The following is a 27,499-nucleotide window of genomic DNA, read 5'->3' as shown; positions in this document are numbered from 1 at the left end:
GGAGCTCCCAGGTGGCCAAACCCTGGATGCCAGTGCCCAGCAGACTGACCCTGGAGAGAAGGGTCTGGCAAAACTTCCTTTGTCACATTCCACATGGAGCATGGTCTTCAAACCTTGTTGCTTCTACCCCTGTGGAACTGAACTCTTTTCAGAGTGTATCCTGGGAGTTGTTGGTGTTGGAATAGTTTATCGTTGCATTGCTCATCATCTCTACTTAGAAACAAATTAAAAATTAGTAAAAATAGAAACATATTTTTCCAGTTCTCTTTCGGTATATTTCCTTGATTTTTACCCAATATTCCTGAATTTTACTGTAGTCTTAATATTTCCCTGGTTCTGCCTCCTGATGTGCATGAGGGGTGAATAGTCTCAGTGTGAAAGACAGTTCTCTTCAGTTCTGCTCCCTGAAGCCATAATAACCAATTGATGTCAGTTACCTCAAAAGCCAATTAATCCCACTCCTGTTTTGTAGGATCAATACTAATGCATTTTTCCTGTAATTTTCAGGTTTTGACATCGCTGGATGCCAGCAAAGCTGAGGTAGGAAATTCTATCTTATACTGGTAGAATGTTAAGTAGCTGTCTGTGCTTCTGATAGAGGGCCCAGCTTGCTTACAGTTTTTGGGGTGAAAGTTTAAGTTACTTCCGGATGGCATTTGTGCTGCTTCTAGTGCTTCATGAGCCAATCTTTGGAAATCTGGTCATGGTATAACAATATTTAAGCTCATAAAGTCCTTCTAGGAAAGTTTTGCCATTGTGCAGGTATTTCTGAAGATTTCCATGGCATCAGAACCACTCAGTTCAGAGGTTTTTCAGTGCATGTTTTATTTCCCACCCCCAGAAGGTGCAAGCTGACCTTTCCCTGTGCACTGCTATTTTTCTCCTTAGCTCCTCAGCCAAGCAGGTTTGTATCTGCTGCTGCAGAGGCAGTTCTGGGGGCTGGCACCTGTTCTGTCCATGTCCATACCCAGTTTGCCTCATTCTTGTACCATATGCCATGAGCTGCTTGAGGAGACTGGGACATGAAAGAACAGATGAGTTTTGTGATGAGCTGAGTTCTCATTGAATTGTGGAGTGCCACTGGCAGTGTTGTACGTTGCCTACCTTGGATGCTTGACATTGCTCCAGGTTAGCTTGGTCCTTTCGGACTCACATTTATTTTGTCAGTTTTTCTCTTGATGTTTGAGTAGCTCTGAATGGTCTGAAGGTGTTCTTAGAGGTGAAATGATTCAGATTATTGGAGTATGTTTTGAATAACTGATTGCTAAAGCAAAAGTGGCAGTCCTTTGTGAGCACAAATGTGTTCAGCTGCATTTGCATCTTCTGAACGTTGCTGCTGAACAAGTCACTGCACTTTTAATAACTGGAAGATATTTTAATGTGGTGCACAGGTCCTGACTCATTTATTTGTAATGTCAATTGGAAGCTCAGAGTGTTCCTCTGTGAAACCCTTCTCAGACTCACAGTAGGGAATTTGTGATGTGCTCCAAAGCTAATGTTTAACTGTGACAAAATGTGTAGGTGACTCTAACTGCTGGAGTCAGATAAATTTTTAATACGAACCTTTGGTAAATTAAATTGCATTATTAAAGAGAATAGATAAACTGTGCTAGTTACTTTAAAGAACAAGAACACAAGTTCAGTTGCATACTGCAAAAGAATGAGATCATTCATTTTTATTTAGATTAAGACTGTAATATCACTGTTCAATTTAGCTGGTCTGATTCAATTGCATACTTGGCTTGTCTCAGGGAGTTTCAGGAGTAGGATTTGTATCTGTTTTTTCACTGTTGCACCGTTCAAATGTTTGGTGCTGTTATATCAAGAGCCCAGTGACAGTCGTTTTCAGTTTCTTGTTTTGTAATGGGATTTTGGGGGCTGAGATTTGTCGCTGTGCGGGTACTGCTATTGACTCTGCTGCCTTCTACAGTCCGTTTTCTTATTTATTTGTAAAATGTTCTCGTGTACTTTTTTCTCTTGTGTGTGTAAAATTCTAGGAATATTGCAAGTTTCTGAGTCGGTCAGTGGAGTTGCTTTGTTTGTTAGTACTCTATTAATTTGAAAACCTTAACACACATGGCTGTTCTTTAAGAGCTTACCAGCTGAACTTTGTGCCCCAGCCTGTGGACCTGCTGACTTTGTAGGCACGGATCTGTGTGTGAGAGGTTATGGTTGGGTGCTGTTTCTCCCATTCATGGAAGTACTCAGAATGATTGCCAAAGTTCCCAATACAGGGCAAATCCTAACTGAAGATAAAGGTTAATGAAATATTTTCCCAAACCAGGGCATTAATGTTGTTTGGAAATAATCTGACTGAATTCAGTGGAGTAACTCATATAAAATAGCAAATAAAAATACAATAGGCATGCAGAACTGGTTGATGAATTTTCAGCTTGAGAGAAAAGACTCCTTTGACATAACGGAAAACTTCCCAAAATATCTTCCTGAAGCCTATACAAGCACAGCACTACAGTTCTGGTGTATTTTTGAGGCCTTACATAACTTTGGGGATTGCAAGACATACAGGACATTGCCTCAGTTTTGACAATAGTGGCTCTGTGTTTTGCCTGACTTGATTTGGTTTTATTTTGCTTTACCTTTGGGTCTTCATGAACAGTTCTGAGAAAGATACAACCCCAAATCCCCTTGTTCTGGCCGACCTTTGTGTCATGTCTTGTCCCATCAGAGCTCCTCCATTGTTTGCTGCTGCAGTGCTTGTGTGGAAGATCTCTGGCCTGCTTTTGGATAAAAAACCCACTTATATTTGTTTTCTAATATCTTTTATTAGAACCTCTACTTGGTTGCTCTTGAACTGTTGATCCAAGTAGTCTTGAAATTTGTTTATTCCTCTTTCTCTGTTCTTAGGTGACATTGCTGTGTTCCCTTACTAAATTTTGTATGAAGTCTGGATGAAAACTTAGCATATTTGCACTGCTATTGAATGTTTTAGGACGATACAAACCAGCTGGGTTTTTTCTAAGTGTTGGTTGCCACATAGCACTATAGAGACAAGAACATCTACAGGAAGCTGTCAAGTGATCCCAGGACCTTCCTTCCATCTTTCAACCCAAAGGGCCAGCAAATAGTGACAGTCGAAGCTGTAGGCAGCAAAGCCTTCCAAAAATAATTGCCAAATCTGCCCACAGAGTGTCTTTTAGGGTCATAGTCATGTAAATATGCAAGTTAGAGGCATCTTAAAAAGGAATAACTTATGCATAGGTAGTCAAACACAAAGATTTTTATCACAGCTTACCCTGGTTTCTTGTTCAAACCCATAACAGACTCTGTTGATGCCATTGCAACACAGGCCTGAGATGATCTCAGATACAGCTAGATACTGTAGCAATTGCCATAACACACACAATAAAATAAGTTTTCATGTTATTTGCTGGAACAACAGTTTGAGGAACGCCTTTTTTTCAGTTCTGCTAACTTTATCTATTACAGGTATATGGCATCTAGTCCTTTTATTGTTTTTTGTATGCACATTTTTCCCCATGAAAAGATGGCTCATTCAGGAAATTATTTGACTTTCCAGAGTGTTCTTCTTTCTAATTAGCAGTGAGTATAAATGATCTTTATGTTAGGAAAAGCATAATTTCTTTTCCTCTTTCTGAAACAAATGGTGTTACCAAAATAGAACACAGAAAGCTTGTTGTGATTCCTCTTTTCCTCTGCAATATTTGAATAAATGATGCAGTGAAGTTCAAGGCCTTCTTGTGAGAAGTGAGAGGTCATGCCTGATTGACATACAAGTTCAGCATAACTCTGTGTTAGCTCTCTGCCTGCTTTTATGAGAGGAATGTCAAGGCAGCCTATTTTTTACTCTCAAGGAAAAAAAGGGTGCCAATATGTCTCAATAAAATGGAGTCAAAATCAGCTCATAGCCCAAGGAGGTTATTACAGCAGAGTTTACAGGGAACCCAAGGATAGTAAAGAGAAGATGGCTCTAATGATAACAAAAGTGTGACTCATTTGTACAATGATCCATCAGGGCCTCGATTATCAGGAAATATCACCTTTAAGCCCCCCACTTCCCTGACATGGAAGGAACAGGTCAGGCCTGGGGAGCAGTGTTGTTCAGCAAAGGCCAGCACATTTATTCCCTTCATCCACCCTTTGCTGCTCCCTTTGCGGGGTGGAGAGAGGAGAAGAATCCTCGGACAGGACAGACAATTTTCACTGGTTTTTTTTTTTTTATTTGTAAAATGTTTATGAAAAATCATGTCTTCTTCCAGGAAATATGTTTGCATGAGCGATGGGAGCGATGCATATGCAAGCTGTCCATAGCAGATATGGTCTGAAAGGCACTGTGGAGGGTGATGGGAAGGGTTTCTGCTGGCTGATATTATTGTCTGCTTGCCTTGCACTGATCCTGGGGGCCCCAGGTGCAATCCCAGCCTGCCAGGCTGTGCACAGGCGTGTGTTGCACGCTCTGCCCCGTGTCTGACGCGCTCTGGAGGTGATACAGAACGTGGCTTGAGAGAAGTGAAGGAAGCCTTGTGGTGAGGCAGCAGCAGAGCTGGGGGGCTCAGTGCCAGCAGGACCATACCTGCTTCTCTTTCCCGCTTCTAATGCCAAGGTGAATGAATTCATTTTGGAAAAGGAGTCATAAAATTTGTGTGTAAACAGATAGCAGAGCTTGCTCAGAAAATATGCCTCTACCAATGTTCCACTGTGACTGGTTTGCAGCGTGCTCTGCTCCTGGTACACTTATAATTCTTTCTGCTAGCGCATGAGGAATTTTTAAATCCTGTTGGCTGTCTGATTGATTTCTATGGGAAGACTATGATATCAATGGAAACTTTATCTGGGGAAAGATGAATGCTTGGTTGGATGCCGTCAGGGCAAATTGCAGGTGCTGTATTAAAACCCCACAGCAGATAAAAACATGTCATTCAGTCTTCCTCCACTCCCTGCCCTACTTTACTCTCCCAAGCACACTTAACAGGCAAGGAGCTCGTGTGCCATCACTGCAGGGGATGTGCGTGCTCAGGACAGGAGACATTTCCATTTCTATTTTTGGGTTGTTTTTCAGGATGAGTGAGTGGATTACAGCTTCTCCCTGTTCTGATGCATCAATACTTTGCATCAGCCACAGTGTTTGATTGAAACTGTGCATTGTTAATCTTATCCAGCTCTATATTCCCTCTTCCCTACAAGTGGAATGGGGCATGGAGTGATCAATCATGATGACTAATAAAGAATTTGCTATTTATATATTTTTTAATGTTCCTACCTTTAATGTATTTACAGCAAGAAAATATTTGCATTTTAAGAAAACTACCTATCTATAGGAGTATAGCATAAAGCTTTCCTTATAGTCATAATCTCGATTATTTTAAGGGGGTTTAAAATCTCTGTAGGTTGTAGTAGGACTTTAGTATTTATCAAGAGGATAATTATTGCAGTAAGATTGTAATTTTTGCTTGATCTGTTGAAATCACTTTAGATTTGGCTAAATCAAGCTGTCACAAATTGTGTATAAATAAGTACCAGTATTTTTTCTTAAAAATATAATTATGGCAATAATGTCATAATTCTGTAAAATGTAACTAAAAATATTTATAATTTCAAGTGTAAAATCAAGAATTATTAATTAAAATTATTTTTAATTTTCAAGCTTTTAGAGCTGAACAGTTGTAACTGTGCAGAAGTTGGGATTTTGATGTCGTGCCTTAAGTAATTTCCACTAAAAAGTTTTTTTCAATCATGTAAGCTGAGTAAGGGTCTGAACTCCCAGTGGAAGGTGTTTCTGGGTAACTCAGTGTCACGTATAAATCCTGCTGAGCACCTACTGTGTCTCCAGATACCCAATAAACCCTTGATTGTCAGTGATGGGAGCTCCCAGCTGTAGCAATTATCCTGACAAGTTAATATGGACATTCAAAATGTGTCAGGAAGGAAATTCATGGCAGTGTGTGCCTGCTGGGTGACCCTTGGATGTGACTGAACCTATCAAATACCTGCCTTCATCAGGTTTTGATGGATTCCCCTCCAACTTTTTATTACCAAAGGCAGAATTCTGACTTCCTTTTATAGTGTTAAGGTTTAACCACATTAGCTACATATATATGTATAAAGACTGTACAAAATGGATGGAGAAGAATTATACAAAGTTTTCATCCATTTTTAACTTGAGCATGAATTTCTAGGATTGTGCTCCTTCTGTCTGAAATCCTGTGCAGTAATTTTAAGCCGTGCAGTGTGAGACACAGTCTTGCTGTAGCTGCTACTGTAAAACCTAATTTGCTGCATAAAATATGAGAGCTATAGTGAAATATGAGCCTGGAGAGCAACTCTTTTGATCTTGAGTAGTCAAAAGGTTGGCATGTATAATGGTATGAAAATAAATGATGTCAAAACTGTAGGATACAATTTATGGTTTGGGGACTACTTTACTCATGGAAGCAGAAGCTTCCACCACTAAAAAGCAAGTAGCTCAACAAAAGATAATGAATGGAAATTACAAACTTTCATAAACCCCCAGATAGATTGAATCGTGCAATACATCAGTTTAGGCACAACCAGTTGTCTAGTTTACTGATTACATATTATTAAATACAGCATTTATAAAACATATATGATTGGAACTAGAGCCTTCATTTTGTATTCCTTCAAGTCAGTAATAGGCTTTAATTGTCATGCAGTTTGGCAAGGACTTGGACACATAAATTACGTTTACTCAGGTCGAGTGACAAAAGCTTGGGTCTTGTAGGCTCTTAAAAAGGTGCTTTTTCAGCTGTTCCCGCACAGTCTGAAGAGTCCCCAGGTGTGTCATGGTGCTCTGAGGGGAGGGATTACAAAACAAGGCCAGAATATTTGTTGACTGAAGTCTTTATGGCTATGATACCACACAGGTTCTTCTGTGTGGCTCTGGTAGCTGAGCCTCTGTTGCCTACACGGGCTTCAGAGTTCGATTTATTTTAATATACCTATGAAAAATGGTCCATGGACTAATTCAGTTACCTCAATATGCTTCGTTCAAAGTTGCACAACCTTCCCTAGTAAAGTCTTTGTCTCAGCAAACAGTCTTTTAACTGGCTTTGGGGTTTTGTTTGCTTGGGGTTTTTTTTGATGGGGCTGTTGCTTTTTTATTTCTGGCTGGGTTTTTTTTTTTGCTTGTTTGTTTGTTTTGGTTTCGTTTTTTTGTTTTTTTGTTTGGTTGGTTTTTTTGAGCCCCTGTCTTTCTTTTGAGGTCTGCTTTGTGAAGTTTGCATAGGCTTCTCTTTTGTCCTTCTCTCACCCAAATGCTGCCCAGTCCCTTTAGTCAGGGCTCCAAGGCTGTTTATGGGACAGGGTGGGACCCACAGCTGGCATCGCTTTGGAAGTCACTGCACTTTGGAGAATGAGCTCCTGCAGGGAAAATGTTGTACCCAGACCTCCACAGCTCTGATGTGGCTGTTTGGGTTCATATTGACCACTGAGCCTGAAACTGGAATTTTCCCCCAAGGATCTAAAAATTGCATTGCCAACAGCAACCCCCCTGTGCTACCCAAACCTATTGGGACCGGACTCCTAAGAAGCTTCTGAAGGAAGTTAGATTTAATAATGACAGCTGTGCAGCATCCTGCATGCCTTTTCTGCATGTGTATATATAGACACACCCATTTTTATGGACATGTGTCTCCAGAATGTGTTCCAGTAAAGCGCATCAGTAATTTGATGGCAACGGATGTGAATATAAGCTCGTCTCACTAAAGGGTTGGTATTGACTTGAAAATGCACTTTGCTTATTGATTCTGTTTCTTACTTTCCTTCCATGTCCTCTTGCTGAATGCTGTAAGTTTTCACTGCCTATAGGAGAATTTGGACGTGTTTTGATGAAGGTTTTAAAGATGCTGCATTAATCACACTTTTCTCAGTGCTCACTTGTGGATTTCAAGAGTATCACACTGTCACAGCTCTAGATGTGCCATATTGATCTTGATGATTAAATCAGCCAAAGGAAACTTGATTTCTGAGGGAAAACTTAATATTCTCAAAGACCAAATGTCTCCTAAATATTTATAGGTTACAAAAGTGGATCAAATACCTTTGTTCTCTGATTGTTACAGTGAACAGCAACACTTAGTTCAGATTCTCTTTATAATGATGTGATGTAGTAATATATAAATTCCTGTTTAAGTGTTTTCAATCATGTGAGTACACAGAGGTAACTTTTTTCTTCTATCTTGGCAAGGCAGGAAGATAAATAGGTGAAAACGTGTATGTGTTTAAGCGATAAAGTTGGTTTAATGGCTCTTGGGGAAAAAATTTCCTGTGGTACATAGAGCAGTGACTTGATTGAACAGGACAGAATCATGCAGTTCAATTAATGTGCAAATATGTGTTCACTGAACTTTCATTCCATTTACCACATGGACATGGAAATAGGGTCATTTTTTATCTCTGTATTATGTATATGACATCTTAGTTTGCTTCTTGCATGCTGCTGTGGGGAAAATAGCAATGTGGCACACCACAGGCAAAAAGAATTGGAGATAAATTCCTCAGCTGTCACAAACATATTTAAGTAGATCTTTGTTTGAAGATAAATCTCTTCCTTCTGCAAGGACTAACATTCAGAAGGCCTTTGCACGCTCTTCCCATTAAAACTGGATGTATTCCTTGGCTGTATGCTGGGAAAAATCATGGGCAACAGTTGTCATGTTTATGAAGTACATAGTTAACAAAAGAAGTGTACTCACAGAAAAACATCAAAAGGAAATTTTAGCTGAAAATACATTAATATTCACCACTGGCTGTTTAAAATAAGGAGCCAGACATTTCAAAGTAACTTTTTTCTGGTTCTTACAAAGGTTTCCTTCCATCCTCAGGCCTAGTGAAATTTGTTTGGGGTCTGTTCTCTTTCCTTTGACTAATTATTCTAGATCACCTTAGCAGGAGTACAGGTGGTTATTCAGTTTATACACTGAAAACCTATACTGGAAATTCTGTTAGCAAAAAGTAGAGCAAATAAACTTCTTCGTTTTATTTTATTTCTGTAATTGGTGAAAAAAAAATTATTTTCTCTTGATATTGAACAAAAATGATTGGCAGCAGCAAGGGTGAAAGATGAAATTTCATAGGTAGATGTAAATAAATGTGATAAAAATTCCTTTCTTAAGTGCCTATAAGAATACCAAAAGGTGGTTAACATTTTCATTGTTCTACTTCATTTAGAGTCTAAAGTAAAGGCCTTTTGGCTGACATGGGCAGCTGTATAAATTAAAGAGCAGCTGAATTCCACATGGAACTGTAGTATTTGTGGGCAAGGCTTATAACCTTTAAACAAAGCACAGGCCAAATTCTCTGCCATGTAAATTGGCAGAGCTTCATAAACTTTAATGGAGCTGGGCCCTAATGGAACTGTGACAGGTTTTAAGAGCAGTGAAGGTGATCTCAGTTTAGGTAGAAGGTGGCAGAAGCTGAGGAAGAGAAAGGGGAGTTTAAATTGTTAATAATCAGTCCTCAAATGTCACTTTTAAACAGATAAAGGTCTCAGGCTGAGAACTGCAGTATCTGATCAAAAAAAGATATCTTTCCACGAGGTATTTAGTTCAACAGCTTTAATTTATATGTGAAAATGCAGAAAAGACTGGATTTCTTATTCATTGAACCTTGTACTGGTGCTTAACATTGTGCACAAAAACGGGCAAAAGAGATATTTTGGGAAAAGTTTCTGAATGAAATGTGAGTAGTTTGGAGCAAACAAACCATAAGATCCACAGCAGGACAAAGGGAATGTTTCCATCAGCACAAACACATTGATTCAGCACTTATAGAGCATGAGGGGTTTATGTTTAGGGGAAATAATGTCTTTATAAAAAAATAATTGTAAATATAGGTAACATCTATTCACAGATAAAGCAACTGTGAGCCAAGCAGCATTTTGCTTTAGGACTTGACTAGGAAGGTGTGGAAAGGTGCTGCTGCCCATTCACGTTGTACATTTAAAAAACAATTTACTTGGTAGCAACACTCGCTGCAGGGGTGAATAACCAGAATCCTGAGGGGGTGTTTGGGGGCAGTGTGTATTTGGTTTAATCTTTTGACTGAACTACTAAAATATTTTCTTTCCCATTCATGTTTAACAGCCACCAAATGTCTTTCCTGCCCTTCTGTAAAAACCCAGGGAGGGTTTGAGGCGATTTAAAACTGCAGTAGTTGGTTGGAGAAATGTTCATGTTGCTGTAATAGGGGCAAGAGAAAAAGAAGCATTGTTCTCTGTCTCCTGCTTTTCATAAGCTGGATCCTGGGAAGGTGAACAGTAGTACCTGTACTGGTGTAGCTGCTTCAGGGAGAGAAAAAGAGAGAAACTGCTGCCCAGCATCGCAGAGGAGGAGAAAATAAATGAGTAGACTGGGGGGAGTCTCTCATGTGCTGGAGGAAAGTGGGAAGCTGAGAAGTAAAAGGTGAAACAGGCCCTTTCTCCTTCTCAGTAATGGCAACTTTGAAGAAGGATCAGTAAGGCATTGCTAAAATATTTCCTTTTCTTGAGTTTTCTCAGAGGTCATAATTAAAACATGTCTGATGTAGGGGAAGGCACTCTTTGCTTTGGGAAGATCTCAGGAAGCAGCAGATGACAGAGGCAGCCCAGGCTGTACAGTTGCTTGTTAAGGCACTTTTTTCCCCAGCAGTTCCACATCTCTTTGCCATTGAAACATGATTTCAATTTCTGGTCTCATAAAGGGTTTCCAATTACTTGTGGTCTGGAAGTGGTTTATTCACATTGTAACGAATTATTTGCATATGATGAATTATTTGCTGAATTACTGAAGTGCTCTCCTAACTAAAAGACATCGTTGGATTGGGAGTTTATGATTTTGGGACGAGGATAAAGTCTTCAGAATCATCTTTACAGGGTTTCTACAACAGAGTAACTCCCAGCAGTTGGTTTGAAAATTGCTCTCCTCGCTGTATCTCATTTCCTTCTTCCTTAGTGCCCTTTGTTCCCAAAGGACACAGCGAATGTTGTCCTGAGTAGGATTTGAAGAAATTCAGAGTTCATTCCAAACTATCTAGAGAAACTCAAACAGTTCAATCTTTTAAATTCAATTACTTTTTCGTGCAGACTTTACATTCTTAGACTTCAAACATAACATGAGAATTTCTTTCCTGCTCTGGATTCAGTGAATGTTTTTTGCTGTAACTTCTCTGGGGAGGCAAAGCAGCTCCCAGCTGAACAGCTCTTCACGTTCAGCAGGACTTCTGAAAACATGAAATTGAAAACAGCATTGTGTTTGAGCTCTAGACGATTTATTCTGACAAATAACACAAGGGCATCTACAGATAAACATAGATGATTACATGCTGGTAAAGCCACCGATTGTCAGGAGACCAGAATAATGTTCCAGGAGGAAATATCTCTGTGTTTAATGAATTTTAAAGCATCACTCCAAAACCTGTGTTTCAAAACCACATTTTAAATCCGATACCAAGAGTGTGCTGAATTTATAAAATGAGTGCTCGAGAACTGAGTTGTGTTCATTCGTTTAGTTTGTCTTGCATGGACTTAACTCAAGAAGGCAATTGAGTACTGGTTGTACTTTTCAGAAGTAGCAGGTTAAGGCCTAGACTTACATAAACAGAAAGCTGAACCAAACAGGCAGATTAATTTAATCCTGTTTCAGTTAAGCTTTCACTAAATACTTTAGTCATTGTAATATGGATGATATATTCAATTATGATTCTGCTCAGGACAGTGTTTTAGGAGAGATCCTCCAGAAAGAGTTAGTGGCAGTGACAAATATTCCTGAATGTGGCTGTAACTATCAGAAATTTTGGTTTATGGCTCCTTACTTAATACTTTAAATAGTAAATTAAAGGAGCCGTAGAGAGTAGTCAAATGTATCTTTTCTAATAATGATAAGAGCATTATGGTAGAGAGAATGTGAAAGTTTGGAAACCATATGAGCCATTAATTCAGCTGCTTCTCCCACAGGTGGTGTGGTATCTAATTCCTTATCACTCACAGCCAGTGGCACTGGGATACTCTGCCATAAGGCGTAGGTGCCTTCACCTCAGCTTCTAGATTGCAAACCTGCATCTGAAATATCTCTGCTCCCTTCATCTCCTGAGCAGGAATCGCGATATGGAAAATTGAAATATTTGGTTTATGTCACCCAACACTTAAAACCAAAACTAACCAAACAAAACAACCCCCCCCCCCCAAAAAAATTAAAAAATCCCTTTTGCCTTTTATAAAATGATGTAAAGTGAAGACATATGACTGTATTTTGATTAAAAGTAATTACAAGTAACCTTAATTAGCTCCTGGTCCCGTGAGTTTAGGGGAGTGCTCTATTTAAAATGAACTAATGTGAAAAAATTAATACTTCCATAATGAACAAGAATGTTTTTTCCTTCATGCTTTCCTCATGTTTAAAAGTAAAGGACTCTCAAACATTAAATCAAGTATAAAATGCCTGGAAGAGCACTGGAACCATTAGGAATCCTACTGTCATCGTTCCCATAACTGGGTTTAAACATGGCATTTTCATGGATAGGTAACCATTTACTTTCTACATGAGTTGCTGTGATAAGAATTTATTACAGGACCTCAGGGAAATGTTGTTACATCTATTAAAAAAAAGTTACCATTAATTTTGTAGAATTAGAACATCGATTTAATTTGGCCTCCTTTAATTGATGTTAGGCAGCTTGGGAACGGATGTCCTCACTTTGTAAATGCACTTAATCACTTCTTGCTACAAAACCTCGAATGTAATTTTTCCAATCAGAGCTGACAGTTGTAGGGTTAAAGCTCAACACTAATAAATTCACAGGCACTAGGTACTGTACTACCTGCTATCCTTCTTCAAAACACTGACAGTGCAAAGCAAGTCTGAATAATTTTAATTAGACAATATCATTATGCGTTCCTTTTCTAAATAAATTTTATTTGCTCCTGTTAGCACAATAATTCAATTTGCTGGTGTTTCTCTTCATGGGAAAAAAAATCCTTGTGTGCTCATAGGGCTGTCAGGCGGCCCAGTGCACAACAGCTGTGCCTGTGCTCAGAGGGCCTGGAATTCAGTGGCACTTTGGGTGGCATTCCTGAGGGCAGAGAGGCTTTAGCAGCCTCAGGGTAAAAGTCAGGCAGTTCAAAAAGCAAATATCAACATGTCCAGGTTAATGATGGCACTGTAAGGGAATGATATGGGGAGAATTTCTTGAAAAATTAGTCTGATTATTTTCATTTGTGGTGATTCTTCAACATTTTCCATTTTGCTTGGAGAATAAAAGATTTGTGTGCGAGGTGTTTCAATGACTTACTTCTGATGTTTTATCATTGCTGTAATCAGGGTTTTCCCTGGAGATCATGGCCCAGGTAAGAATGAGATGTTGCTTGGGGGAAGAAATAAGAACTCCAGAAGTCCTTTTACTCCAGAATACCACTTTGCATTGAAGTGATTTCCCTCCCTTTATTAGTCTTGTTTACAATTTCCTCAGCACCTGGGAGGAGCAGCAAGATAAGACAGCAAAAAAAGTCTTTTGTCTTAGAAAATCTCCTCAAGTCGTCAAAAATTGAGATTTCTTTTTTTTTTTTTTTTAACCAGTAAAGTGGTGAAAAATTTCTGTAGCAGCTTTTCACGTTATTTTTATATTACCCTACTTTTTTTTCTATATTACTAATGAAGAAAAGCTCTGGTTATCCATCCCAGATAACTCTCTGCTGCTTCAGCTGTTTCTCAAACACAATTGTTGGGCTTTTCTGCTTGAGTCGCTGTGGGATTTCCCCTGTGGAAGAAGAAAGTGATCTTTCAAGTCACTGTGACTTTGTATGTGTGTTTTAGTATAGTTTTTAGATTCCATAAATTGGGGTATGGCTGATTCATGCCTCTCTTGAGCTGGCAGTGGGAGCTCATCAAAATGCCAAGCTCAATTCTTCCCTCAGTTCTCACAAAAAAATAAACTGAGGTGGGAAGAATAGAGGAAATTTGTGAAAAGCAAAAACATGTTTAATGATTCTAAACTGGGTGAATGGGCAACCCAGCAGACCTTGAAGCTGAGGCCTTTCAAAGACATAACAACAGAAGCTGACCATGTACATGAGCTGTTCTATGGACTTCCTTTTTCATTTAGGCTTTAGAAACTTTATTTGTATCTAAGGGCAAAATTAGTTGGGTTTTTAGTTCAGTGACCTGAGGATTACTCTGTAAACAAATAGCAGAGAGAGGCTCCTAATTGTACATTTTCTTTTAGAATTGTTTGTTTTCTTAGTCAAATGAAGATTTTTCATAAAAACATTGTAAAATTTGTCTTCTCCTGCCTTAAAAAAGGGAGATAAGTTGTTTCAGCTTTATAAATGAGAATAAGCAGCCTTATTCCCTGAGTGATCATAACACATCTCAGGTAAATGCATTAGTAGGCACTTTTTAATTATGAATGTAAAATACTAAATAGATCAAAGCACTGTGAAAACTGTTTTGGCTAACTACACAATTAGGGTGTGCTTTATCTTTACACCATTCAGGTTTTCATTGAAACTTTTGAACATATTGACCACTGTCAAATTTATCACTCTTCTTTTCCCAATTTGCTTTTCACACATAACTTTGAATGTTCTCACTTGTCTAGGGCTGCAGATAAGCTCTTCTGATGAGTGAGGGAATGAAGCAGATGATGTTTTAAATGCACAGATATTTTCCTTTCAAAGAGGAGGATTAGGGAGCGACTTTTAATTCAAATCCTGTTGATCCAGACCAGGCAGTGTGGTGTTGATAACTGGTGAGTTGAGGGCAGATGTTCAGCTTTCTCTGGAATATTCCAACTTTGCAGTGCTTAGAAGCTGAGAGGTGCAATGGGGCATAATTCTTTGTGCTATGCACATGGTTAAAAGCAGCAGCTATTTATGATCCCTTGTTTAATGGAACTTCTAATGGGATGGAGGAGAAGATTTCCCTTGCACGTGTGACATCCTCATGTCACATGTATGTAGCTTGTCAGCATCACCCCTTCACACCAATCTGCTTTTAAGCAGTTCCCTAACTAGACTAGCTGATTTCCAAGCAAAATGCAAATCGTGACGTTTGTTTTGGTCTATTTTGCACCCAATGTATTTAAAATAAGAGTCTGTGAGGAATAGGTCATCTGATGGGATCAATCTGAGAATAATCCATCTCCTATATGGCAATGTGAGTTCTAAACATCTTTTCTTTAAGCCCTGGTGTATCCATAAACACATATTTTCTGTAATTAACTAATTTTGACCTGTTGTATCAGCTTCCCTGTGCCAGTGAGGGAACACTGTTAATTTTAATACAAATATATTGTTTCTTTCAAGGCCAGGGAGCTTTCAACACTGTAAAATTAAGATCATTGTTCTGTAATGCTCACCTGAAGTATCTGCTTTTCTGTGTTCAAAGGCAACTTACTCTATTGTGTATTGCTTAGAGCTCTCAAAAATCAGTTTTAAGTGCATTCCTATATTGATCTGATTTGATACAGGAGTGTACTGGGATATCATCACTATACAATCTGTCCTGAGGGTTTTACTTAATTGGCTTTGCAAAGTCTGCATTTCTCTGGGCTGACCTTTCTATTTTTATTCTAAATATTTATCTTTGCAGTCAGTAGCCTGCACTGACCATTTCACTGATGAAATTGAGGACAGCTGGGGATCCTGTTGTTGACATTTGTATTTAACCTCTGACTTTTTGAAGGAAATTCATTAGTGACTATAGAGTTCCCAGTAGTTCATTTTACTTTTCTTAATCGTGCAGCAAGGCCACCTCGCCTAGATCCCCAGCCAACTGTTTAGTGCAGTTTTTAATGAGCTGCAATATCTTTGGGGAAGCTCATCTCGAAGGTCAGCTTCAGGCACAAGCAAGCCAGGTAATTCCAAGGGCTGTAAACTGATGAGGGCAGCAAAATCCCAGTTTTAGGCAAGTCAGAACTTTGCTGGTGCTCCCTGCCTTGGGTTCCCTCATCCTGCAGTGATGGCAAAGTGCCCTCTCCTCGTGGAGAGGCTTGGAGCACTGCAGTGGGACATGGCACATCCAGCCCCGTTCCCTTCTGTTCCTGAGCTCTGTCCTTGGAAGGACAGGAGGCTGCAGAGGTAATCCATCCCTCTGAGATGATGCAGGGCTTGCTGGCAGATGCTGGTGTCAGCCTACACATCCCATTTTGCTTGGCTTTCCCAGGCTCAGCTGTGCAGATGCTTGTCTTTCACATGGGCAGTCACAGAGAAAGACACAGACAACAGGATCCTTGTATTTCCCAGGGACAGACAGCATTTTCCAACTTTCCTGGGGAGAAAAATGTTTGATGAAGCCAGTCTGCCAAGGTGTGAAATAGAATTGGTCTCTGTTGGAGTGAAATTTTGAAATGCTTTCTGGTTGTTTCCACAAAATCCTGATGATTATGTCCCTGTTCCTCCTGCTGCGTGTTCGCAGGGAAGAGGAGGCAAACCTGGGTTCGGGTGGGGGCAGGTGTCATCTCTTGAGCAAGTGGGTTTGTGGCCATCCCTGTCCCCTCCTAGAAAGTGTCACAGTTCTTAAGCACCCCACCCCTGGTTAACACTGTGACCCCTTTGGCAGGAGCAAAGGGGAAGCACAAAGAGCAAAGGCCCTTGGAGGTTTCCTCCATGGCTGACCCACATTCTGCACCAGCTGGAAGGAACTGCCCCATCCCACCCCACTCTCACCATGCAGTGCCTTCTGCTGTGCCGGGCTGGGGGCTCCTCCCAGCTGACCTGGGAGTGAACAGGATCAGGTCAGGTGGGAAATGCAATATTTTTACTTGCTTTCCTTTAAATCCACCCCCCTCACACCTGTGGCTGCACCAAAACACAGGACTTGGAGCAGGTCCTAATATAACTTGCAAATGTACCTCCCTTTTAGCTCTGGGAAATCTGGGGCTTGAGAATTAAATTCCCAGTTCTTAGATCCTGGCTATCCCTGTGGAGTCCCTGAAGAGTGATTTTCTTGGAGTTCTTCCCTTAGCTTTCTGAAGCAGAGGGGAAGACAGCTGGGTTCTCTGCTTTAATTAGACTAAGGAAGCTGCTCATAAAAGACTGGAAAAGAGAGCAGAAATCAGCCAGCCTCCTAGTGGAAATGCTGCATGAATAATGTTGGGAGGGAATCGGTTGCTCCGAATAGTTAAATAAGCCAAACAGTTGTCAGTTGGTTTTTTCCCCTCTTTGCAAATTTCCCTGGTAACAGCCAGGCAAGCTGGTGATTCAGAACATGGTTCCATTTATTTGGTCAAAAAATGGTAAGAGTCATAAATATTTCAGAGGAATCTGTGGTAAGATTCCTCTACTGTGACTCATAAGGATTTGGATTATTATGATGAAAACATTTGTGAAGTTATTGAGTTTCTTTTCATCAAGAAACGTTCGCTTGTAAATCCCTGCTAGGACTGTATTTCCCACTGCTTATCTTTATTTCTCCAGGGTTTAAAATGTTAGTCACTGTATCAGGGCACTAAAACAGTGCCTGTTGCTGGGATGACAGCACAGAAAATGAATGCCAATATTCACACCATATATAGACTGACAATATTAGCACCAGGCAGCTCTTGGCAGAAATAGAAATTGCTATTACATTCACAAAAAAAAAAAAAAAAAGAAAGTAAAGCAAGTAGGTTGTTAATATCTATTTCATTCACAATGTAATACAACTTCTGGGTGACCGGGGGGCTGGACATATAAATAAAGAAAGGGAGATACATTAACAAAATATTAACCCAAATATTTCTTTCTGTAAACAAAACCCAAAAATACTCGTTTTCAATCTTGTGAGAAAATTCTAGAATTAAGTTATACTTCATATAAAATGGGTGCCACATAGTGGATCAGCAGCACAAGCTAAAGAACGCAGCATGCTTTTTTAGCTGGTATTTAAAGTCTGTTTTGGGGGGGTTAGTTAAATAAATTCTGCCAGCTGAGGTAAGGGCCGTGGTGTCAGCCCTTGCTACTTGATGCACCAAGTGTTTGTTGGAGCCCCGAGAGGAGCAGTGTTTTCATTATGGGATTCGTGTTATTGTGCGCTGCCTGCGTCTAGAAATTGCTTCTTGACAGTGAAAAGGCTCTGCAGACAGAACAAGCTCCCAGTTAATGCAATCGCTTCCCCAGTGGAACCAATCCAGGAGAAGAAGAGAGGCAATTACAGCACGTGTTCAGCTCTCTGCATTCCCAGTGTTCCACCTGAGCCAGCCCATGGGGTTCGCCTTCTTTAGGATCTGCTGGATCACTGACATACCCACAGTGGTCCTGTGTGCCTCTTCCTGGGGGACTGAAGAACTCACCAGGGGCTTCCAAACCTAAGCAACCTCTGTGACTGTGCTAAAAGTTGCTATACTTGAGCCAGAAACCAATTTCTGTTCTGAAGGCTGGAAGCTCCTTTACAGCCCTGCTTTAAAAGAAAGCCCATTCTCCCCCCATTCTTTCAGAAGCTCTTGTAAATCAGAGATTAACTAAGTTAACTAAGATAGCCTGGATATTAGGAGCTATATCTGTTATAGAAATATGACCTGGTAGAAAATTGTTGATTAGCATTTTTCTGCTTTGCAATGCTGCGTGGGGAAGGAACTGGAGGCCTCTTTCCCCTGGGTCACTGAACTCAGCCTGACAACAGACAATATTTAGACATTGGTGTTTGATATGTTTTGTAGTAAATGTTCATGGATCTATAAAGGGCGAGAAATTGAACACCAAGCAGGCAATTGTGGAAGGAATACACTAAGTATGAGCAACTATTTTTTTAACTCCCAGTTATATTGTCTCTTACTAAACAACAAGTTATGTGAACAAAAGTCAAACTGTTCATATTCAAGGATCAGTGTTTTATTCAGTAAATGTTTCAATAATCCACAGCTAGTTAAAATTCAATTTAAAATTCACAACAGAATTTTTGCTTCAGTTTCTCAGTTTTAAAGGGTTTTTTAACTACTATTAAAGGTCCAGTGAAATCTTTTGGGAATAATTTAATCATTAAAGCTTCTCTCACTTCTCTAAACCTAAAGCCAAGAGAGAAGCACCCTGTCAGTAGGAAGGGGCTGCTTGTAGAACTCTGAATCATCACTACAGACTGCACTTCCATGGCTACTCCATGTGGAAATGATGGCCAGGCAGTATTGCTTGTAGTGGGGAGGAAAAAACTGTTTTATTGAGATGCTGATAGAGCAATGGGTTATATAATTACATGTATTATATCAGAATGTGTGTGTGTATGTATATAAATACAGATATAAAAATACAATATAAAAATATAGACATAAAAATACAATATAATTGTTCTCCCTCACAAAATTCTTTCCTTCTGATTTCATCACACCAGCTCAGCTCTTCAAAGCACCCCCAGAGCTGTGATCCCCGTGAGGACACAGTGTGCCAGCCCCATCCCTGGGCCATGCTGTGTTCAGGTCTGTCACGGGATTGCTCCTCTCTCCCAAATCAAACCTACCAACACTTTGAGCTACCTTTTCAACTTCTGAATGCTTAATTATTCTACAAGTGACTTCTATGGAAAGCATCCCACCAGAAAGAGTGCAGGAGACATCTTTTTCTAGCTGTACCTAATCTCAGGTCTGCCTTTGATGTGCAGACCTTGGCAGATGCTCACACAAGGTCATTGCTCTCTGCCTCTTCCCACTTGCTCAGTTCAGTCAGGAATCTGTGCAGAACCAGATTCTATTTTGAATTCCTTTACATAGCAAAGAACAAGTCCCCTTTGAAAATCTATGAGCTGTCCTGTTTTAATACTAATGAAATATCTTTGGGAAATTCACATAAATTTTAATTGTTTCAGGATCACCTGGCAATCTCTATTCTGCTTAGAAATATAAATGGAGGCTTAGCAAAAAAAGAGAAGTGTTCACAATAATATCACTTGGTGTGCAGTAGGTGGATAGATTTTTTGCTACAATAAAAAGAAAAGCTGTTTTATAAAATAGCAGGGTGTAGGGTTAAGTAGGTATTTTAAAGAAGAGGTCATTCTGACAAAGTGACAAAATGTATAAAAGTGACTGCCCCCTTCTTAGCCTCTTGTCACCCAGATTTGCATAGATAATTCTGACACAGACCAGCTATTTTCAGAATAAGCTGAATTCAGCTGGTCTTCAGATCAAAGCCATCACAGCTACAACTGTTGGGCTTTATCAGGGAAACCTACACAGGAGACAAACAAATTTTTTATTTATTTAATAATGGTTATAAATTTAGGAATTGCTTGAGTTCGGTAATTAATGGATTTCCTGTGCTGTAGTGTCAGTTCTGTGGGGAACTGCTTTTATTTATTTAATTGAGTGATAATCTGCAGCTGCAAAAACAAATGTATAGGATTTTTGAGGATTGTTTCTTTTCAGAAAAGACACTTATAATTGTAAAATATGTAGTACTTGAGTATTTTCCCCTAATTGTGAGCACGTTCCATTCTCTTTTCAAAAGCTTTTCCTGGGGATACTCACGTGTTATAAATGGCCTTGAAAAATAAATAAACAGCATATCCTTTTGTTAGGAGTATGTGCATCTTATCCATCTGTCCTCCTCCTGTGTTCCTTCTGTGCTATTATTCTACAAAGTCAATTCTTCCAGAGAATCTATTTGATTCTATTTTTTTTTCCCTTATAAGAAGCTTACAGGACAAAAAAGCAATAGAAATTCACCTCAATATTGTTCTTGAGGAGGTATTTTCCCTTACTACCTTGAACAAGCTTCTTGTATGAAAAATGAAATAGAAGGAAAACAGAAAACCATCTGCCTTTTATCCCTCTCATTTAATGGAGCTGAGCTCTCCTCAAGAGCACCTTGGAGTATTTAAACCAACTCCTGATGCAGTAATTACAGCCACTGCCTGGCCTGGTGCTGCAGGTGAGGCTGTGCAGGGGTAAGAAAGGTGAATTCCCCCACGTTCAAGGTGCCAGGAGTTGAGGGGCGGCAGAGGAACGGGAGCAGCTCCTGACACGGAGCTCTGAGAGGCCCCAGTGTCCTGTGCTGCCCCATCCCCCTGCCCTTGTCTTTAGGGGAGGTTAAAATGCTAAGGAGGATTTAAAAGAGGCAGTAAAGGGAAACCAGGAGAGTTTTCTGGAAAGGCACAAAGGCTCAATATTGATGGGCAATATTTCATACTTCTGGCTGCTCCTTGGCTGGGGGTTTGCCCCACACTGTCTCAGGCTCCTGCTGGGGTGCCGTGGGTTAATGATGAGCTCCAAGGTTAATGGTTTGACACGGGGATGCCTTTTGAGCCTCTGCAAGTCCTCTATTATTCTCCTTTCACTGTTTATGTGCAGCACTGCATAAGGTCACATATTTCTTGATGGAGCAGGCACTTGATGTAAATACCATTACAGCTGGAACAGAAAAGAAAACATCATCTAGCATTGTGTCTATAAACTAAGGAACAGCTAGTGTCACTACTGTTAGACCTGAAAAATGCTGTGGCTTTTGCTTTGTTTCCTGGGTTTGTGAGCATCAGACATGTTCTGACAAAATGCTGGTGACTTTTAGAAATGGATATGACTCTCTGGAATAGATGCCAATAAATATTTAGAAGAAGTTCTTGTTATTTTGAGGAGAAAGTCTAGATAACAAGCATTTTTGTAGCAAAACATAGGTGGAAAATATAATATAATAATATAATATAATAATATAATATTAAAAATATCTCTGCTCGCCATGCTCCAAAATTCTACTGGTAACAAATTCAGGGAGTTTACCTATCTCAGTCCATAGTCCCAAAGAATCAGAGTAGAACATCATAAAGCTGCCAAGTAGGACGGAAGCCCCCCAAAAGTCACTCTAAATACTGATCCAGCAGAAATGATCTGGGCTCTGCTCATCCTCGTTCTGAGTTGGTATTCACAGGGTATAAAACTGAGTAATTGATTTTGTTTCCTCTAATAAACAGAATCCTCTCGTTTTTATGGAATGTAACATTACAGTTTCTGAAGAGGTTTCATGAGTGAAACATTCATTGCTATTTAGTGTCCAATTGCATCCAGCTTTAGAATCTAATGCCTTCTATTCACATCACTGAGCAACGATTCCGCATCCTGTGCACTGGAAAGTTGATTCAGGCAATTTTCCCTATAGATTTGTGCCTATGTCACCTTTGGGCAAAAGATGAGCTAATAGAATTGAAATGAATGTAATTGGCAGAAGGTCAACCATGGAGCTGTACGTTTAGAGCTTCCAGAAAAGGCAGAGCTGTTTCATGTTGGCATATGACTTGATTAGTATGCAGGTAAGGTGATTGTGCCTCAACAGAATAATTGGATCATTGAAATATCTGCAAACCCTGGTGTATCTACAAAGCCTGAGCAGTGATTAGATCCTGCCTGTTCATCGCAGCAAGCCTTGAAATTCTTCCCACTGTGAAAAACTAATTTTCTGTGGGAATTTATTAAATAAGAAATCTGCATGCCACTTTACCTTGTAAGCATTACCAGCAGAATACAAAGATTTCCTTTGACTTTGATGTATGCACTTCACGGATGCTTTTATATCATTGTTTTGTTACTTCTCTGCATTCAGCAGAAACTCCAGTATCTCTTTCTTCTGTGGGTTTCTGGAGAGAGTTGCATCTCCATCCGATGATAAAGCAGCTGTTGATTTAAAGAGAAGGGAAGGAGGGGAAAGGTGGGCTGTGGAAAAAAGAGCCACAATTGGAACATGGCAATACATTTCAATTGTTGTGTTATGAAAACAGCCAGAACAAATAGTCACAAGTTGTTGCTTTTCAATCTTCATGTTTCTGTGCCATAATTGGTTTCTGCTGCATCAGTGAACAAATTTTATCGTGTCATCTCTTTGTTTTTTGTTTTAAAACAAGGGAATGCTAATCTGTGTTAATAAGGAATTACAGGTATTACAGGGTAGGATTCCTGTGCTGCCCAGCAAACTTAAAAAAATAAAGAGAGGAACGAATATCAGCTTCCCAGAAGGATTGCAATGTGTATTTCAGCCCTACAGAGAAGTGCTCTGAAAGGCAAATAACAAGAATTTAATAAAAATTAATAAATAAATTCTGCACCATACTGACAAAATGGACCCACACCTTGGAGCATGTCTCAGTCAAAACACCTTTCCAGCAGGAGGGTGGAGGGTGCAGCTCATCTTCTCCCCCGAGCTAATGGCAGCCAGGTTGCTTGTAGTGGGATAGAAGAGTCCAAACATCTGCCTCCTTCACTCTGTTTTTGTTTTTAAGTGCTTGGCTGCTGTGGTGCAGCTACTCTGGGAGCCAATCTAGAGTCACAAACACAGCGTCACTTAAGCTCCAGTGTAGCAGAGCTACTGTGGAAGATAATCACCTAAAAAGAGTAAATCCTCCTGGGTTAAGGAAAAGAGTTGTATGCAGAGCTAAATGAATAATTCATAGGAAATAATTTTTTTTTCCACTTGCAGAATGGCTTGAGATTCTCTCAACTGTGTATTAATTATTCAGATGTTTCTGAGAAATGTTTTTCGTAAACTTTGTTGTACAGATTGGAACTTTGAGCTCCATTCTTGCAATGAATGATTTAGAACACTGCATGGACTTCCCAGACCTTAATTGGTTGGGTACACAAGCAGCTACGTGAATATATTTGGTGAGGATTCAAAACCTGTTTTCAATAACATCACTGTCTAATGAAACTTAAAAACTTCCTCTTCATGAGCTGTGTTTCTGTAGTAAAACACAACAGCTTTAATTTTTTATGAAAGTGAGCATCCAGCACATGGCTGAAAGTAATTCACTTGCAAACTGAAATGGATCTGTAAATACTTTTTCTGCATAATTTACACAGCTCTACTTGTGTGATACTAATAACTACTTATTAACCTTGAATTTATACTACTCAGTAGGGGAATATTTCTTTGTTCCTTCTCTTAAAAGTTGTAATTATCTCTCCATTGCTGCCTATCAGTATCCAAGTGCTTTGAGGATGGTACATTAGGACCTCATATATTTGTGTAATGTACCACAATCTTGCCATAACAAAAATCCCAGACTGTTCCATAAACAAAGTCATTCTGCTAGATTTTCCTCATTTGTGCAAAAATGACGAAAAAGTATAGTTGCCTTGATATCTTCATATTAGGATGCCAGAGTGTGTGAGAAAAATACATGTATTTCTCACACATTCTGGTGATAGCAATAAAATACACCAGAAAAAAAAATCAGACGTATTTTTAGTATTTTTGCTGGCTGCTTTAAGGCCCTTTAGAAGAAATGTTTATCAGATCACCATCTAAAGTGGTGCCATGCCATGAACTCACAGACCTGGGTACTGGAAATGGGTGGATAAATTCTTGAAACATGTTTTTGACACATACTTAGTGACTTACAGAAGTGGTAGAAACTCATTGTCCATGTCCTTGCTGAGCCCCACTCAGGGAGGTACCTTGAGCTTGCTTTGCCAGAGTAATTACAGTTTGCTCACCTTGCTCTCATTGCTCCTCTAATTTCAATCAGATAAAATTAATCAGCAGTTTCCTGTAAAGGCTGTTCTCTGCTAATTCTGCAAGTGCCTGGGGTCTGTTGCATTGCAGGGCGGGCTGGATGACACACCTGGAGAGGGACACGGGCTGTGCTCCGTGGGAAGGTGCTGTGCAAATGTACCGTGATATTCCTGCTCCTTCCTCCTGCTCTGGTGCTGCTTCTGGATCCAGTGCCCTATTTTTACCTCTAGCCTGGGATTCCTGGCCATTAATCTCTGATGCAGATTTTTTTCCAAATGCTTTTGGAAAAACTAAATGCAGGACAAGCACAGTATTTCTCTGGTCTGTCACTGCAGTAATGTCTTCGAAGGGCTCGAGGAGGTTGGTTGAGAATAACCTGCCCTGCCTCAATCTGTGTTGGCTCCCCTTAACCACACTGGGTTCTCTCGAGTGCTCTTCAACCTCAGGCTTTATTTTTCTTCTTCAGCTGAATTTAGTTAAACTTAGAATATGTGTGGAGCCTACATGAGGATGGCAAATAATCCCACAGTCATTCATTGTGTGAACAATGTGATGTGTGAGCTTCTACGTGAGGGATCACAAAAAGAGTCTCTCCAGCCTAGAAAAGGGTGACTGAGGGAGTTTATGACAAAGATCTGCAACACCTGGGCCAAAGTGTGAGCAGTAAATAGACCATGAGAGTTCATTGTCTGTTCCCCTACAAGAGTTAGGACACCCCAAAGGAAACTGCTGCTGCAGCGGCTTCAGAACAAAAGGAGCTGCTGATTAATAGAACCTCTAATTAAGCCATGGAATTCTTTCCTGTCAGATTTTATGGTTGATAAAGTTTACATAGATTAAAAATGAGACTGGACAAATTCATGCAAGAGAAGTCTGTCAAGGTCAGTTAAATGTCAAGACACGGAAATGTGAGGAAGCCCTGAGGCTGCAAATAACAAGGAATTATCAGTAAATGTTAGCCCTGCTCTTGCATGGCTGCCTTGGCATCTTCTGCTGCCCCTGTGACATGGAGCTATGCAGACATCTAGTGCAGCCTTCTTTAACATTTCTCCGAGCCCACTGCAGTTCTGATTGAAAGCCTCCTGATGTAAACCTTCAAGAAGTTCCATCTGTGTGTGGATTGATGTAGATTTTGGACTCTAGTTCTCACAAGAATAAACATTAAGGTGTTAGCTAAAATTCACTGTTGGGTTTAGTGCTGAATGCTTTTGCGTAGTTTGAAGAAATTTGGCATTTGGACACCCTGTGCATTGATTGCAGATAGTTTGAAGTTACTCTAGAAAATGCAAATGACTCCATTTTATCTCTGTCTTGAGTTTAGATTTTGTGATTGGTTGGGTTTTCTTGGTCTTAATTAAAAGTTTATTTTTTTTTTTGCTGAACGATTTCCCCTCATCCTCCTCCCAAGAGACAGAATTATCTAGATCAAGGTTGGAGGAAACATTAATTAAACTTAGCAATAAAATAAAGTCTACAAAGACAGTGTTTTGAGTTTCTTGTCAATAAATCTCCTTATATAACTTTTAAAATGTCCTTAAATTTCATCACTAAGTGTAGCATTATAAGGCAGAGCATGTTTGCAGTGTCAGAGTGTGCCTGCCAGGATATCAAAATCTGAAAATAAAGGAGCATAATCATCTTCTTTCTGCTTCCTTGAACTTTCAGTGCAGCAATTTAAATAGGGCTTTTTTTTTTTTTTTCTGGGTACTTGCAAAAACGTGTTACGATTGGTTTTATCTTTATTGTTTAAAAAATTATTATGAGGAGATAGAGAGAGGTTGGGGAGTTGGCATCAGATTGCCAGAGCTGACCTGGCAGCAGAATTAACATTCTCACAGAGTGGGGAGAGAGAGAGACAACAAAAGAGATTCTTCAGTGTAGATAATATATTCAGTTTTACTGGTTTTAAAACCCTGAATCAGAAAGAGAAGTGGTAAACAAAGAAAATAAGCAAAACATCATGTACTGCTATCTGAAAGTGAAATAGTTGGAATATTTAAATAAACAACACAGCTTGGGCCCTACAGTGATATTGATTAGAACTGGCCATCTTTGAGCTGTGGAAAGATTGCACATGTTGGGTTTTTAAAGGTAGTTTATAAAAGCAGTTGATTTTAATGGACAGTTCATGAACTTAAGGACGTGCCCAAGCAATTTAGCACAGTATAATCTGGAACTTCAGCTTGACATTTCTCATTCTCTATAGCCACTGAATACCAGAGCTCTTAAGTCAACTTTTAAGTCTCACTTCCCTAAAATGGAAAATAATAATAATTAGAGATAATCTGCTCACTGTCAAACCACAGGTATGAACTGCAGCTGTCTCCATCAGAGGGGTTACTCACTGCTGATTGCTCAGTCAGCCCTAGCAATTTACTGGCATCAGCTGGTGAACCTTTAAACAGAGCACAGGGCAAGTCTTTGTATGAATCACAAGAGATGCTCTTGCTTGGTAGTTGATATCAAGTCATGTCTAAGTGATGCTAAGTCTCATCTCAAAAAATATAGGTTGTAACACCCATTAAAGCGTAAGGATATTTTCTGGATGTGCAAATATATCCTGAAAGACACAAGGAATTCATAAGTTTTTTGCTGAAACCAGGCAGAGTCTGGTGGGGGGACATGGTTGTGATGGGAAAGGACAAGAGTTGTCCTGGAATCCTCTGTAGGTTCTTGTTTTGGTTTTCCATGGCCTGGTTTTTGGTAGTGGGGTGGCCACAGAGGTGGCTCCTGTGAGAAGCTGCTGGAAGCTTCCACCATGTCCCGCAGAGCCAGTCTCTGGTGGCTCTGAAGATGAACATGGCACTGGCCAAGGCTGGGCCAACAAGAGGTGTTGGTAACAGAGAGACTTAAGAAGAAAATCAAAAATAAAAACAAAGAAGAAAATCAAAAGAAAGTGGGGCACAGTTGGTTTTTTTCTAGCCAGCGAAAGAGGAGGAGGTGAGAAGATGTGAGAGAACATAGAGACACCAAGGGCAGTGGAGAAGGAGGGGAGGAGGTGCTCCAGGTGCCGGAGCCGAGATTCCTCTGCAGGCCGTGGTGAGACCATGGTGGAGCAGCTGTGCCCCTGCAGCCCCTGGGCATCCCCGGGGGATGCAGAGATCCACCCGCAGCCCCTGGGGATCCCCG

General features: G+C 40.0%; 1 protein-coding gene across 13 annotated transcripts in view; it reads left to right on the top strand.

The window, feature by feature from the left end:
• RBFOX1 (RNA binding fox-1 homolog 1) overlaps positions 1-27,499 on the top strand; it is a 1,110,759-nt gene that overhangs the window by 251,391 nt on the left and 831,869 nt on the right. For all 13 annotated transcript variants that reach the window (XM_042037784.1, XM_042037778.1, XM_042037788.1 and 10 more), the window contains exon 3: positions 508-540. In XM_042037784.1, coding sequence (XP_041893718.1) covers positions 508-540 — 33 coding nt within the window. The remainder of the gene's footprint in view (positions 1-507; positions 541-27,499) is intronic.

The sequence above is a fragment of the Corvus kubaryi genome, unplaced genomic scaffold (genome assembly GCF_017639235.1).
Source record: "Corvus kubaryi isolate FWS band 111438036 unplaced genomic scaffold, C.kubaryi_AGA036_p1.0 37387, whole genome shotgun sequence".
NCBI lineage: Eukaryota > Metazoa > Chordata > Aves > Passeriformes > Corvidae > Corvus > Corvus kubaryi.
This window is presented reverse-complemented; position numbering and strand designations above follow the sequence as displayed.